Source organism: Ictidomys tridecemlineatus, chromosome 13 (genome assembly GCF_052094955.1).
Source record: "Ictidomys tridecemlineatus isolate mIctTri1 chromosome 13, mIctTri1.hap1, whole genome shotgun sequence".
NCBI lineage: Eukaryota > Metazoa > Chordata > Mammalia > Rodentia > Sciuridae > Ictidomys > Ictidomys tridecemlineatus.
In genome coordinates this window covers 34,694,873-34,710,865 of record NC_135489.1, presented here as the reverse complement: position 1 = coordinate 34,710,865, position 15,993 = coordinate 34,694,873, and the positions used below count along the sequence as shown (strand labels likewise).

The 15,993-nt window shown below is 42.7% G+C and overlaps 1 protein-coding gene across 17 annotated transcripts in view; it reads left to right on the top strand.

Annotated features, from left to right (window-relative positions):
* Fhod3 (formin homology 2 domain containing 3) overlaps positions 1 to 15,993 on the top strand; it is a 428,888-nt gene that overhangs the window by 408,159 nt on the left and 4,736 nt on the right. For 16 of the 17 annotated variants that reach the window (XM_078030172.1, XM_078030166.1, XM_078030162.1 and 13 more), the window contains 2 exons: positions 1,609 to 1,783; positions 8,203 to 8,364. In XM_078030172.1, the coding sequence (XP_077886298.1) occupies positions 1,609 to 1,783; positions 8,203 to 8,364 (337 nt within the window). Of the gene's footprint in view, positions 1 to 1,608; positions 1,784 to 8,202; positions 8,365 to 15,426; positions 15,471 to 15,993 lie in introns of all 17 variants that reach the window. The other variant, XM_078030164.1, reaches the window with a different exon arrangement.

The window sequence follows — 15,993 nt, the reverse complement described above, 5'->3', positions numbered from 1 at the left end:
GCTAGAAAACTGAACCAAGAATTTTACCTTCAGCCACCTTTGCAAGTTTTTTGGCAACTCAAGTATGAGAACCAGTCTCTAGAATAACTACATAAAGAATCCTAAGAGGAAGTGAGGCAGTGGCTACATGCCACACCAGGGCCTCTATATCCCCAGCTCTTGGGCAGCCTCCGCTGTTTTCCCATTTCCTTGACTGGCTCCTGTGGCGTTGATGTGTCTACAGAAGCAGGGGCTGCTTCCCCTGAAACTGGGTTCAGCTTCAGAGACCAAACTGGGCCTCATTGACCCTGGAAAATGAGGAGGGAGCAGTGTAGATGATACAAAGCCCCAGATGTGTCCCAGACTCCTGGCTGTGGCTGAGACACTGGATGAAAAGAGGAAGCCAGGAAACTGTGAAGCTTGTCTTTGCAGATGTTAATCTGACTTTTTGTTCTTCACCAGATGTTTGGCCTTGTATATACACAGTATTCTAGCATTGCCTCTTTAAAATATATATGACCTGCCTTTTTGTTCAGGTAAACTTAGAGGAAATCATTGTAAGTTTGAATTGCTTATTAAAATAATTAAATTCTTGCCAGGTGTGGTGGTGCATGCTTGTGATCCCAGTGACCCAGAGAGCTGAGGCAGGAGAATGGCAAGTTTGAGGCCAACCTCAGCAATGTAGCAGGGTCCTATCTCAAAAAAAAAGGACTCGGGATATAGCTCAGTGATAAAGCACCCCTGGGTTCAATCCCCAGTACTGATAGAACTAAATTTTTTCATAATCAAAAGTAGTGAGTGTTGCCAAATTGTTTCAGCTTGAATTTACTTGTCATGTTCTCTACTATACCCTGACACTAACCCACATGGGGCCTTTGCAGGCCATGTTTTCCTGAAGAGCCTCATTTTCCTTTTCAGTGAAGTGATCTAGATTTGGAAGAACCTTCCCCAACTCTTAACATGCCAGGATCGAATCCCACTTTTGCAATTCTCTCATAATAACCAATATTTATGAAAAATTTCCCTGTATTCTAGTTTTAAAGTTTAAAAATAAAGCTGAGTGCATTTGATTAAGAAGGTACGTTTCAGTTCTCACATCAAGGCTTCAGTTTGTTTTCCGTAGCTCTTCCCAGTTGCTCGGTCACTCCTAGTGGACAACTGCTGGGGAGTCTGAGCCCAGAGAGCGCCACTCCAGTGGAAGATGGGTGGGTGGACTTCCTTCTGGGGCCTGTGGCTTCTTTTTCTGATAATTATTCTTTTGTAGACAGATATCAATTGAGGGAAACTATGGTCCCATTTGCTGGCAGAGCAGAGTTCCCAGTCTTTGTGACCACGCTCCCTCTGCTTAGTGCCACCTCTGCCCATGTGGCAGGATTCCCAGGCCGGGAGGGCAGTGAGGCTAAAGTATCCCTGGAGTTAAGTGGCCCAGTTGTTTTGTCATTAGCCGACAACCTCAGTGACAGATGTTTTGTCATTAGTCGATAACCTCAGTGACTGCCGGAACTTATGGGTCTACAGAATGCATACAAAAACAGAAAAGGTAGTTTTCCTCAATAAAACATTTTCTAAGCTTGAGTTGGCTTTCTGGGGAGTCTTTCTCATGTACTAACACCCCTTTGGTTTTTGCAGACTGGCAAGCTCTCTGGCAGTTGCCCAGTACCACCCAGCCAGCCGCAGGGTCTGAGCTATGCCGAGGATGCAGCTGAACATGAGAACATGAAGGCCGTGCTGAAAACCACCTCTCCTGCCATGGAGGATGCCACCCCTGTGCTGGGCATCCGCACACGCAGCCGGGCAAGCCGAGGTAAGCCCTAGTGGGTGGGGCATGTCGTGTTGGGTTGGCCATTTTGGGAAATGAAGTCTCCATTACAGGATACAGATCACTGTGCCCAGTGTATGGCCACAAAGGGCCATCAACCTTCCTGAATTGTTGGGACCAACTTAAGCACACACCTTCCTTTATTGCTCACCTCCAATGGCTGTGTCTCAAAACCAAACAACACTCCCCAAGAGACACATTTATGAACACAGAAGTTATTATGAGTGAATCTTCATGAGCTAAAGCTGAGCTCAGCAGTCTGCATCCTGAGAGCCAAATTTGGTCTGCCTCCTATTTTTGTAAATAAAGTTTTATTGGAACACAGCCACGTTTTGTGTATGGTCTGTGGGTGCTTTGCACCATAACAGCAGAGTTAAGCATTGTGACAGACTCTAGGCTCTGCAGCCCAAAAGAGTGACTACAGAAAAAGCTTCCCAACCCTGGTGTAAAACACTACTCTTTGTGCCTTTTTTTTTTTTTTTTACATCCTTAATAAAACAGACAAAACTAAAAGTTCAAGATGATAAAGACTTTGGCATTTCCAGATTTGAATTATAACTGAGATTTTTTTTTAATTTTGAGATTTAAGGATCTGTGTGCAGTGGCACTTGCCTATAATCCTAGGGCAGGACGATCACAAGTTCAAAGCCAGCCAAAGCAATGGCGAGGCACTAAGCACAACTCAGTGAGACCCTATCTCTAACTAAAATACCCAATAGGGCTGGGGATGTCACTCAGTGGTCGAGTGCCCTTGAGTTCAATCCCTGGTACCAAAAAAAAAAAAGCATTCATGCTTCTCTGGATTAATCTGATACCATGTTAGCTCTCCTAAATTCCCTGCTATAGGTTAAAATCCATACCACACACACTGACCTATGAGGCCCCTGTAATCTGGGCCTATTTTCCAAATTTGGCTTTCATTCATTTCCATGTTGTTGGCTCCGCCCTTCTCTAAATACCCTACGTATCTCTGAGTGCCCCTGTTGTTCATGCCATTCCCTCGGCTTGGAATGCCCTTCACTCTGGCTACTCTAGTTTCTGTTCACCTTCAGACACTATTTGCAGGCCCTGTCCAAACCCCATCTCTTCAATGTACTCCTGAGGTCCCCGTTTAGGCTTCCTAAAGAGGATAAGCTTTAAAGAGAATTAACTGCTAGAAGAAACCATAGAGTTTTGTCTGAAGAGAATGCTTTGGAGTTTAAAAGAGGATGCTGGTAATAATTATGCTGGTACAATAAATACAACTGAATATGCCAGGTAAGCTGGGCTGAGGGCTAGCTTATTACAGAAACTTGGTCATGTATGCAGAGCCTACCAAACATCTTCTAAGACTCTGATAAGCCTCCAGGAGTACAGGAAGCAGCTAGAATCCAGAGGGCCATGCTCGAAGAGCCCCCAAGAAGGTTCACCAGTGACTTCCAGTTGGTTTACTCACTGATCATGCTTTCTAGAGTCTTGCTGTTGTCAACTCTTAAAAATGTAAAAGTAATTATAGCAGCAATAACTTCAACAGGAAAGGAAAACGTAAATGCTGCTGCTAGTTTTCTCAGAGAAGGTGTGTTCCCATCACATAATTCATACAGCGTTTTGAGGTTTCCTGTGAACCAGAGAGCCACAAATCCTCCAGAGAGAATCTTGAAAGATGTGCACAGGTTGTGTTCTAGAACCTTCAGAGTTTTATGGATTTGTACTTCAGGATTTTTAACAAAGTTACTGGTTGGTTTCTTTACTTCATGTGAGTACAGTAGATTCTAATTCCCCTTTCTTCCTTCATGTGGGACTTTGGTCTTTACTCTGTAATAGGACCTTTACTTTCATGTTTAGCTAAGAATATGCTAGAAGGAAGGTAGCCTCCATCCATCTTTGCCTCAGTGTTGCACCGAGACACAGATGACAGTAGAAAAGTCGCATCTCTTACTACAACCTTGATTCCTAAGCTGTACCCTCAATGTTGGCATATATATTACATCAAACAATCAAAGATTGGGGTCCTCGGAATTTGATCTGTCCAAATTCTTTGACTACTGAGTAGTTTTAAGATGTGGAATTAGGAGAAGAAAATAAATTAACATATTTTGGCAATGAAAATGCAGACTTTAGTGACCAACTTCAGAAAGATGCAGCTCAGGAGAACACAGCCTTGGGCATGACATCATGCATCCTGATGTCTGGTTTGAGACAAGGCCTCCATTCCAAGACAGGACAGAGAGTGCCCATGTAGAAAGAAAGAAGAAAAAGTAGGGCAAGTCAGAAAGTGAAGAAAATACTATCATTAAATGCTGAGCAGTGGAAACTGTCAATCTGGAAGAAGCACAAAATAAAAATAGCCTTTGCAGTGTTGTTGAGGTGAGGGGATTCACTTGTTCCCTGTGGTTCCCAAAGGCCTCACACATCCTGGGTGAGTCTCTGCCTGGCAGCTCTCACAGGCTTAGTGCCCTGGGCTCAGTGGGGCCAGCAGGAAGGTGCAGGAGGTCATTAGTGTAGGCACCATGTGACCCCAGCCATCAGGCCAGAGCCTTGAGCCTCTGTACCTTGGTGGATGCCAGAATGGTGCAATGGAGTCCATCCTGGGAGGAGGAGTCGGGTAACAGGACATAAATAGGCTGTTGATGTCTCTTCCCATCCAGAAGAAACCAAGAAGAAAAACTAGTGCCGGATTTCTTCAGTATGGGTTCATTTTCGCTGATGGGTGAAAGGGCTTAGAGAGGGAGCCTGTTTAGTTTGTCTTCACATTTACTCCTCTCTAAAGAGACTTCTGCTTCCAGGCAGCATGCAGTAAGGAGTGGCAAGCCGTCACTCCTGCTACCATGACTATAATTAAAAAAAATATATGACAAGTTAGAAAGCCCTCTTTTAAAAGACACTGTGGAACTTCTGAGGAAAGAAGACTTGAGAAAGCAGAATTTTGGACAAGCTGAGATTGCTCCTCTGGGAGCATTTGCTGAATTTGGGCACAGGCTAAGGACCAGGCTCACCATGGGTGGAATGACTCTAACAGCAAAGATAAAACAGTAGAACTCATCCTAGCCAGGTGGAGCTGGCATAGAGATTAGAATTGAGGAGCACCGAGTACAGGGGATTTACTCCATAAGACATTGGCTAAGTGTATCACTGAGCAGGCAGGGAGGGGTAGGGGCCCTGGGCCAGAAAGGCTGCCAGCGACCTGCCATTTCCAACCACTGGGGATAACACACATGGCAGAGCAAGCACACAGCTGTCATCCTCAAGATACCTCGAGAGGGAGGTGGACTAATTTCTTAGCTAAAACTGCCATTTAGCCTCAAGCTAGCTCAGGACCTTGTCACATCTATTAACAGAAAAAAAGGAGGAGACTCTGGAGAACAAAGTAACACTGATCTCAATCGCTGAAACTATAAAATATCTGAAATAAGGACCTAGTGGATAGGTTCAATAGCAATTTCCAGCAAGAAGAGAAGGATAATAGAAAGTGTACAAATTGAAGCATGGTAAGAAAGAAGAACAAAGTGTGAGATGTCTGGGACACACTTAAATGATCTAATGTGTCACTGGAGTACCAGAAGGAGATGAGGGATAAGAAGAAATGTTAATAATTGAGGGCTGGGATTATGGCTCAGCAGTAGAGCACTCGACCAGCATGTACAAGGCCCTGGGTTCTATCCTCAGCACCCCATAAAAATAAATAATAATAAAAAAAGTATTGTGTCCAACTGCAACTAAAATATATATATATAATAATAGCTGAGAACTCCTCCAATTGATGATAGGTGTTAACTCAAATATTTAAGAAACTTAGCAAGTCCAAGCAGAATAAATAGAGCCATGTCATAGGCAAACTGCCAAAAAACAAAGAAAGATAAAATCTTTATAACACAGGAAAGATGCATTCCCTTCCAAGGGCCAAGATCAGGAAGTATGGCTCACTCTTCAAAAGAAACAAAGCCAGAAAAAGACATTTTTAAACTGCCAGTCTATCTCCAGGGAAATTGTCTTTCAGTGATGAAGGCAAACATTTTTTATATTAAAATAATACTAATATCTACTTGATATAATTTCTTCCTTATATACTGTTTAGATTTCTAAAAGGAAAAAAATGAATTACAATATCTTTAAAAATGAAGCCAAAGTGAAATGGTATTGTTATTATAGTCTAGAATGTTCTATCCCCTCCATGACATCTCATTATCCATAAATGACTTGCCAACACTTGGGCAACTGAGATGAGACACATTGGATCCCAGGGTATAGGAAGAAGTGTGGGCAGTATTCCCCCGATGGCTACCTGTGGGTACCAAGTGTCTACCAAGAGAAAAACATCCATGGCCAGGAAGAATGAGAATAAATGGTGATCGGGCAGTGAGGATAGTAACCAAGCAGAGGGGAGATTAAAAGTAGAAACAGGAATGAGGTCGCAGGAGGAAATGAAGTCATCACAAAACTGAGGTTTGACAATTCTGGACCCATGGCAAGATGTTCCTTTTGATCCTCTCTGACAATTGCATTGGAAACAGATCCCTGGGGATGTGTAAAATGGAGATGGGAAACATTGGTAATTCTCAGAGGGAAAATTAGACGGTGCCTTCATTTCTGGCCTAGTGCTCTGAAAATGTCTTATGGGTAATAAACATAATTGATTGAGCTTTGTGTGTATTTTTGGAAGAGTAGTTTGGCATTTCAAGATAAGACTCAGAATTATAAATCAATAGGCAAAAGGGAAAATAGGAAATTGCTAGGCAAAACAGTTGGGCTATTTGATTGCTCCCCTCTAAGGAGGGCCATTGTCACAGAGGCTCTACAGTCCTGGTCTGAAAGCTGTGCCATCTTGAGTCCTGCCACCTGCAGTTACAACACTCAAATCATCCTGAGAATGTGAAAAAACTTGGCAGCAATTTCAAAAATTCACTTCTGGGAAGAGTCTGTTTTTTAAAAACATTATATAATGCTGAAAAAAAATTGCATTCTGATAGGAGCAAATAGACCACGTTCCCTTAGGAATGAGCAGGGAAACTAGAGTTGGCTCTGCATGTTCCAGGGCTGTGGATGCACTCTCACTAAAAAGCTAAGCAAAATAAACTTCAAGAACTTGATCAATAGTATCAAAAAAGAAGAAAAAAAACTCATCATTTGAAAACATCATTGTCCTGTAGCTGCAGGGCTCACCCATGCAGGTGATGGAACACCTGGAGTTCTGGCACTGATGTTACGAAGTGTGAATTTACATGTTCAGTCACATGAATTTTACTGGCAGAAGTTATGAGTACATTATATCATATTTCATATTTGCAGTAAAATTTCAAACACACGTGTCCATGAAAATCATAATGCACTGAACTGCTCCACTGTTTTCATTCGATCCATCAATTTCTATGTTTTCTTCATTTCCAATCAGGTGGTTCCAAGCCCCAAAAGTTTTTAAGATATCAGTAGGGAAGACAAACTAAAGTGTGGAAAAGGCTGACTGTTCTTTGGCTTCAGCCTGGGATTACCTATGTTCCATAGGCAATGAGTTTGAGAACTCTAACTACAGTCTTTTGAAATTGTACATTGTAAATTATTTTATTACAAAATAAAGTGTGGATAGTAGAAATAAATGATTTTGAACATGTTGTATATTTTTCCTCCTATAGAAACATTCACCATCATAGAAGAGATTTCATAAGGAAATTATCACAAAGGCAAAGTTCTGGACATATAAATTCGCGTTGATTTCCAATTATTTGCCATTACTTGGGAACCCATGTTTAGGTGGTGCTTTTTGCTTGCCTAGGCAGATAACTTGACCCTAGACTTGGCCTGTTTGAATATACAGTTACTGATAAATACATCTTTCTGGTCAAGGAGCAGGTGATTTTTTTATTCTCCAGAGGAAAAGATTAAATCACTATCCACATTACTGATTGAAGAGGGCAATCCTATTACAATTTTGAGAAGCTAAGTAATTAAAAGACAAACTGTGGATTACAAAATTCATTGTTTTCTACTTAATATATGAGAAGGTAGGGTTAGTTCACATTTACTAGGTATACAACCACTCATAGAAAGGTAACTTAGCAAATCTCTTGGTGGGCCTCTCTGTACATTGCTGGATATCAGTGATGTACACAATTGGGTACAGCATGGATCATCTGCCCTTAGGCGATCACAGGGCTTGGCAGGGGTAGAGATACATAACAATGAAAGACACACAGTTGTTACGGGTATGAAAAGAATACGAAATAAATGCCCTAGCACAAGTTTGGGCAGAGCCTGGAGGGTATAAGTCGCAAGTGGGTCCAGCTAAGCACCCTGAATATGTCACTCTGAGGCTCTGACTCTGGCTTTGCTGAGATCCATCGTTGATACATGTCAGCCACTCAAAGAAGCAATGATTTGTCTTTTGTGCTTTCTTTCTCTTTGAATATATTGCACTTTGGTTAATTTTTCAGGATCCACTAATTCATGGGCTATGGGAACTGATGACTCACCTACCATCACAGACGATGCTGCAGATGAGATCATGGACCGCATTGTCAAGTCGGCCACCCAAGTGCCCAGTCAGCGAGTGGTGCCAAGGGAGAGGAAGCGATCTCGGGCCAACCGCAAATCTCGTGAGTGCATTTGAGGAGGGGTGAGGGTCTCAACCCTGGAAGGATCTTCCTTTATATGCTGTATAACCCTGAAGGGCAGAGATTCAGAGGCAGCTTCCATGAATCCTCAGTAGCTGTCTCAGTGCCCACCTGTAGCCCTCAACAACAACAAAAAAACCCACTGAAAGGTTTCAAGTTGACTACCAGTGTTGGCCTGTATAGAGGAGGGGGCTGTGCTGCATCTGACCAGTTTATTTGCTGTTTGTGGCCAGGCCTCCCACAAGTCACACTTTGTCCAGGAAGGTCTGCAAGGTCTTTAAATGTCTCTCATGTGTTGGGGTGAGTGCCTTCTTTGCCAGAGGGACCCGGGACCACTTTCCTACTGGGTTAGAAGCTTGTTCCCTCAGGGGTTTGCCACAGCCCACCTGCATGTCAAAGGTGAAAACCAGGGTAGCAAGTGATTTGATGGTCATTAGGATGCTTACAATATATAATGTTAGCCTAGGCAGATCAGTTTTTTCCCTTTCCCCACCAAACAGGATTTAGGACATCAAAGGAACTGATTTTCCCCTTTGGTTCTGAGCCTGCTGCCTGCTCCTGGAGCTGACGGGTGAGGAGCCTCTGTTGGCTGTGGCTCTGTGCCAAGTCTCACATAGACCACTTGGTAGAGAAACGGGATCCCTGTGGGTCCTTTGATGTTTCCTTGCATTGGCTATGGCCCAGATGTTTCAGGGGAGCTCCTGGGCTTCAGCCCTTCCCTGTGTCACTCAGTCCCAGCCTCTACCACTTTGCCTCTGAGACTGAGGAATGGCAGGGAGGAAACGGAGCCTGGTTGCTCCCCTGTTCTGTACCCCAGAGTGAAAGAAACCCCAGGCAGGTGGGTAGTTCACTAAAAACTCAAAACACATGGTGCACCCAGCCTGTGCCACCCAGGATATTCACAAGAGGTGACTGGAGTGCAGAGTCATGCTTCTGCTTGACTCCTTGCCACGTTTGCTTCCAGGGCGTCAAAGATGCTAAAGCAGGTTCCTGCAGCCTGTGGGACCTTGCTCCCTTGATATAATCTGTTCAGTTTCTAATGGTAATTTTTCCTAAGAAATAAAAACAGTTGGGGCTGAGGATGTGATTCTCATTCAGTAAGATGGGGGGGCCACAAGTCTGTTGCTAACAAGTTCCTAGTTGATGCTGCTGACCCTTGGTACTCATTTGAGTGATGAGGCTCTTGAGCTGTGATTACCAACCTTGGATGCCCGTTAGAATATTCTGCAGAGATTTTTAAATTCCAGATATTTTGGCTTACTCAGACCAACAGCTTCAAAACCTCAGGGGTAGGGGCTGAGGGTCCTGTCACTTGGGAAAGTAGGGGCATCCTCAGGTGACAAATCTTCTTCAAAGGGGCAAGGCTAATCCACTACTAGCCGAATGCTGCATACCAAATCCCAGTTGCTCCAGACCAATGTGGGACTTCCATTTTTGCCTATCAGAATAGCGTCAAATAGTATATCCTTTTGGTTTTAATTTATATTTCATGCACATGAGGAAGATTGAGCCTTTTGTGGTATATAACTTGTCTATCATATTTGTCCATTTTTCTCTTGCTTTTTAATAAAAAATCTTAAGTAGCTTTTTAAATGAAGCTTACAAAAGGCTTTTGGGGGGTCTTAAGTGGATTAACTACAATTGTAGCTTTTTTTTTTATTGCTTTCCTGTTAATTTGATAGACCGGTAACCAAATGGTAGAAGCCTTGTATCTGTTAATTCCTGGTCTTAACAGATACGAGCAATCTCAGTGCAATAATAACTATGGTGTGTTTCTGGGAAAAGCCTGTGGGAGGTGGACTTGGAAAGAAGAGTAGAGAAAGAATACCAGGGCAGGGAATGTGTGACAGAGGTGAGCCAGGAACCACAAATCAAAAGGCTAATGCATGATACATCGACCTGGCCAGTCCTTGGAAGCCAAAGGATTGGGTACTTCCTGTAAGTTCCATGACTGCACTGGCCCTCTCAGTGATCTAGAGAGAGTAGGATTAATAGATTTATAATATCACTGAGCACAGTAACACAGTCATAAATAATTTTCCTCTTCAATCCTGAAAGAGCCTGTTTTGTGGTTAATATAGAATAATTTCCTGTGGTATCATTTTCATTCCAATTTTATCTCATATATTCTTTTTATTTAGCTAAACACATTTTTCCCCATGACGCAGTTACTATAACAAATACAGTACCATGTGCATGTAAATGTTTATCTGTAACGGGTTTCATATATTAGCAATGGCACTGTCAACAGACGAGGAATCTTAGGCTTTGATTTTTGTTAGAAAGGAATGGTGAGCCTCAGCTTTTCACAAGGGGTTAAAGGAGTAAGAAAAAAGCAATTTGCACAATCTATGTGAAATTTAGTGGTTTGGGCCTCACTGTGGAACAATGCTGTGTTTGATTGTTTAATGGTGGTGCTGGGGCAAGGGAATAATGAATAACCAACATATTTGGGCTATAACTCATTTGGCTAAAGACAATTATAGTCCACCTAGTGCACAAAATCAAACAGAACCGATCCCATAACCTGGAAATTTATGACCTGCAAGCCACTTGAGGATCCTCAGAGATAATTAAATGTCTGCTTTTGTGTGTAATGCTGGGGATGAAGCCTATACACTTCAAACAGCCAGCTAACACATGCGTGGCATGTCATCACATGAGACATGTCAAGGGCGTCTTAATCAGATTATAGATTCTCGTGGCTCACTTTGCTGCTTTTCCAGCTAGTGCTAGTCAGCGTCTTTATTAAGCAAAATATTTCAATTGGCATAGATGATTTCTAACCTGCAGAACGGTCCATCTCCTTCATCTCATATATTCTTTGATTCTAACCAGGGTTCTCCAATTGGCTGGTGACCTTGACCCAGGGAGAAAGTTTCCAGAGCTCTTTTCTTATGTTTTCATATTTTGGTTTCCCTTTTCAGCATATTGGAGCATTGTTTCGTCCCAGGGCTAAGTGTCCTCTTAGGCTCCCTAGATATTGGCCTTGACTAAAATATGATGTAGCTCAAAGACATTTGAGGGGTTCTCCCAAGTTAGATGCTGCAGGGCAGGCTCTGATAGCTGGGGAAGAGAAGCAGCTACCCCCCACCGCCATGTCACATTCATTCTCATCTGGGTCCCATCTTAGAAGAAAGGCCTGCTCAACTGGTCGCCTGCCTGTCACCTTGAGCTCAGCGCTAAGGATTAGGGACTTTTATCTTTTCCCAGCAGAGCCCAGGCAGTGTCATGATTGAAAGGCCAGTTGCCCCTTTTCCTGCTGAATTTTCCTCCATGGGGGTTTCTGGGCACTGCTCATGATGTGACAATGGAGTTTTGGGCTCAGGGACAAATTTCTGTAAAAATGTCATCACTATGATATGACCTACAACTAGTTAGGAACTTAAAGTTGGCCATAATTATGAGAATAGGTGGCTCAGTGGGGAGATGTCAGGGTCTACTGGGAAAGGAACCGCAGCCTCTGATTGTGCACCCTGATCCCCACCCCTCACACCATGATCACCTCCCTATTGTTTATGTGTGTATCCTATAAGCATCGACTTTCCTCTTGAAGGGTCAAATACTTCATATTCATTTGATGTGACTAGAATCTTATTTATTTTGCAGAATATGGAAGGATTTAGCATGCTATCTGATAAGTTGAGTTTCTTGGGGATAGAAAATTATTGAATCTTAAATACTATTGAATCTATTTCAGAGAAAACAGAAGACAAGACTCACAAAACATTAGATTTATCCCTGGACCAGATCAGTGCACAACATAATTCACTTGTCCTTACTTTTCCAAAATGGTATTTGAAAATATCCAGGTTTTTTTTTTTTTTTTTTTACCCATTAAGAAAAATCTGTTTTATTTAAATAGTACTCCCTTACTTACCCTGAGCCAATTACGTTCTTTCATAGGGGAAGTTAACATGACAATAGGCCAGAGAGTTTTTAAAATTAATGTTCTTGGAACAAAATAAAGATGTCGGAAGAGACAACCAGGGTTTCTCAGATTCTTCTCAACAACTGTGTCATTAGAATTTACTCAGCACTTCATGATATTTAGAACTCATTAAAGATGGACTGACCCCTCATGCAGCTAAGGGCACCCACCCTATGAACACAGGACAGGAGGATAAATGGAACAATTCAAAAGAGTGCTGAAGATCTCCTTGAACCCAGGTAGGGGAGTCGGTCAGTCCAGAGCAGGAGTGGGCCAGAGGCCAGGACTTCAGTAGGGCAAAACATCAGGAAGCCTCAAGGTGTGAGAGATGGAACTAAGAGTACAGAGTGCTTCACTGCACCCAGTAGGCTCTCTGGTTGTTTCATTTTGAGATAAATCATCCTCCCAAATAAGGAACTGGCACACCGAGAGGGGAGGAGGGCCTTTCAGTCCCTATGTCTGTCTAGATGCCAGAAACCCATTTGGCCCAGAGCACAGGTTCAGAAGGAGGGAGGAGCAATGAAATAGGAATCTGAGAATCTGTCTCCCAGAGCTTTTCTGAGGCTATAAGAGAGTATTCTGGAAAACACCCTGCACCTTCCTGACCGGATGGGATGTCACAGTATTTCATTGTCTTTGCCACCAAGTTCCAGTAAAATCCATTTTTACAGTCAGAGATTGACACATGCGTTCAACAGAAATGGTGACGGGATTCCCCAGTTACTTGGCCTCACAGAGCTGCAGGCTTCTTGGGTACACTGAAGGCAGTAGTGCCAGCCCCAGGGATGGTTGTTAGGCACCTGTGCCAGGTTCCCACCTCCCCCTCTCCTTCCCTCCCTGCCATCTAGGTTCTTTTGTGCTTCTGTTCAAGAGACCTCATGCAGGTGGGGATCTGAAGCTGCCTGCAGGTGCCTAAGAGCTGCTATGCACACAGCCATACCTCCTCAGTGGTCACTCTGTGCTCTTACCCCCACCCCACACTGTCCACCTCACTCCAGCTGCCTCTAAGTAGACCAGACCTATGTTCCCTGCCCCCAGCATGCTGGTGTAATGGCTTTGCACCTGGGCACACACAGGCTACAGTGTTGGCACAGGTTTTGGTTAGTATTGTTATGACATCCAGACAGAGAACTGATGAGCTGGACTTAATCTGGAAGGCTGTGTAAGGCAGTTTTGTCTGGCCCAGGAATAGAAATACTGCTGAAAACCCAGCCTATGGATTTCTGAAGCACCCTTCCCTCTTATGTGTAGGACTTCCCAGGTTGATGTGGGTTCTCCTAGAAAACAGTTTTGAAAACTTGTTTCCTTTCTTTCCTCCCAAGCCCAGCTCTGCTCCACTCCTCAGTCCGTAACATGACTCTTGGGCAGCAGCTGGCTTTTGTGTTTTCACTGATTACCTTCTGTTCACTTCCTGCTTAGAATTGAAGAGATTCGTAAGTAGCATGGATGCTAATGTAGCCAGTTACAGAGAAATGTGCCATTGTAGGGGCTCTGCTACACCAAGGAAACCATGGCCAGGCCGGTGACAATAGGAAGTACTTCATGCATGAGCATGAGGTGCCTCAGCATGAGTGGACATCATGTTGTTAGGTGGAACTGGGAGACTTCAACCCTGTCACCACAAAGCACCTTCCCGAGGGCCCTGCCTTTCCCCTTGTCTCAGTCTGACAACAGTGATTTAAGTCAGGGTCCCCTGGGGAAGGTACAAATGCAGTGCCGTGGCCTTCTCCCAGAGACCCTTGTTCACTGGTTCTCAAGTTGAGATTAAGTTGGGTAGGTCTGGGAACCTCTGCTTTGTTGTTCCAGATTGGTTTTGACTTTTTGAAAGCTTTTAGATATACAAAGAAGTCACAAAAATAGAACAGAGAATTGCCTTGCATCCTTTACCCAGCAGCCCCGAAGGTAACACCTTGCCTGGCCACAGGAGAATTTATCAAAAGTAAGAAATCAACATTGGCAGGATGTCCACTCTCCCCACTTCTATTCAATATAGTTCTTGAAACTCTAGTTAGAACAATCAGGCAAGAGAAGAAAACAGGATATGAATAGGAAAATAAGAAATCCTCTGTTTCTAGATGACAAGATCCTATACTTAAAAGGCCCCCAAAATTACGCTAGAAGTCTAGAGATGATAAACAAATTCAATAAAGTAGCAAGATCCAAGGTCAACATAGAAGAATCAAGAGATTTCCTACACACCAGTCATGAATGTGCTGAGAAAGAAATGAGAAAAACAATTCACAAAAGCCTAACACCCACCCCCCAAATGTGGGAATAAATCTAACCAAGGAGGTAAGAGAGACCTTCTAGAATTAAAATGATAGAATCCTGAAGAAAGAAACTGAAGATCTTAGAAGATGTAAAGACCTCACATGTTCATGGATAGGCAGAATTAAATTGTCAAAATGACTGTATTACCAAAAAGCAAACTACAGATCCAATGCAACCCCCATTGAAATATTAGCGAGATGCTTTACAGAACACAATAACAAAGTCCTAAAATTTGTAAAGACCTAGATAAATAGAAGACCTAGAAGAACCAAAGCAATCCTGAGCAAGAAGGGCAATGCTGGAGGAGGTAGGATACCTCATTTTAAATTACACTACAGAGCTATAGTAAAAAAAAAAAAAAAAAGCCTAGTAGTATAAAAACAGTAGTAATATAGAAATAGACACAAAGATCAATGAAATAGAATTGCGAAACAAATTCACATAGTCATCTGATCCTTGACAAAGATCCCAAAAATATACATTGGAGGAGAAAACCTTTTAAACAAATGGAATAAACTTGGTATCCAAGTTTTTATTTTTAAAGAATCAAACTAGATTCCTGTTACGGTTTAGATATGAGATGTCCCCCAAAAGTTCATGGGTAAGACAATGTAAGAAAGTTTACAGCTAAAATGATTGGGTTATGAGGGCCTAACCTGATTAGTGTATTTATCTGCTGATAGGGATTAACTGCGTGGTCACTGTAGGTGGGGTGTAGCTGGAGTAGTCAGATCATTGGGGGTAGGCCTTTAGGGTATATATTTTGAATGTGATGAGGAGTCTCTTTCTGCTTTCTGATTAACATCTCCTGAACTGCTTTCCTCTGCCACACCCTTCTGCAGTGATTTCTGCCTGCCTTCAAGCTCAGAGCAATGGAGTCGGCCAGGTGTGTACTGATACCCTGAAACCATAAGTGCCAAATAAACTTCCTCTTCTAAAATTGTTCTCATCAGTTCTTTTGGTCACAGCAGTGAAAAAGCTGACTAAAACAATCCTTCTCTCACCTTGCACAAAAATCAAAGGCCTAGAAATTAGAAACACTGCAACTGTTGGAAGAAAAGTAAGGAAAAACACCAACATACTGGTGGAGGCTCAAGAAATAAAACTGAGAAACAATGAACAGTATGCTTTAAGGCAAAAAGCTTCTGCACAGTAAAGGAAACAAGAGCTTGAAAAAGCAATCTATAGGATGGAAGAAAATCTTTGCCAGTTCTTCCAACAGGGAATTAATATTCTGAATAAAGAAAGTTTGAAACCAAAAAAACAGTCAACAAATGGGCAAAAGATCTAAATAGACACTTCTAAAAAGAAATGTAGATGACCAACATATGTGTGAAATATCCTTAACCAGGGAAATGCAAATCAAAACTACACTGATATTTCGTCTCCAGTTAGAATGGCAATCATCA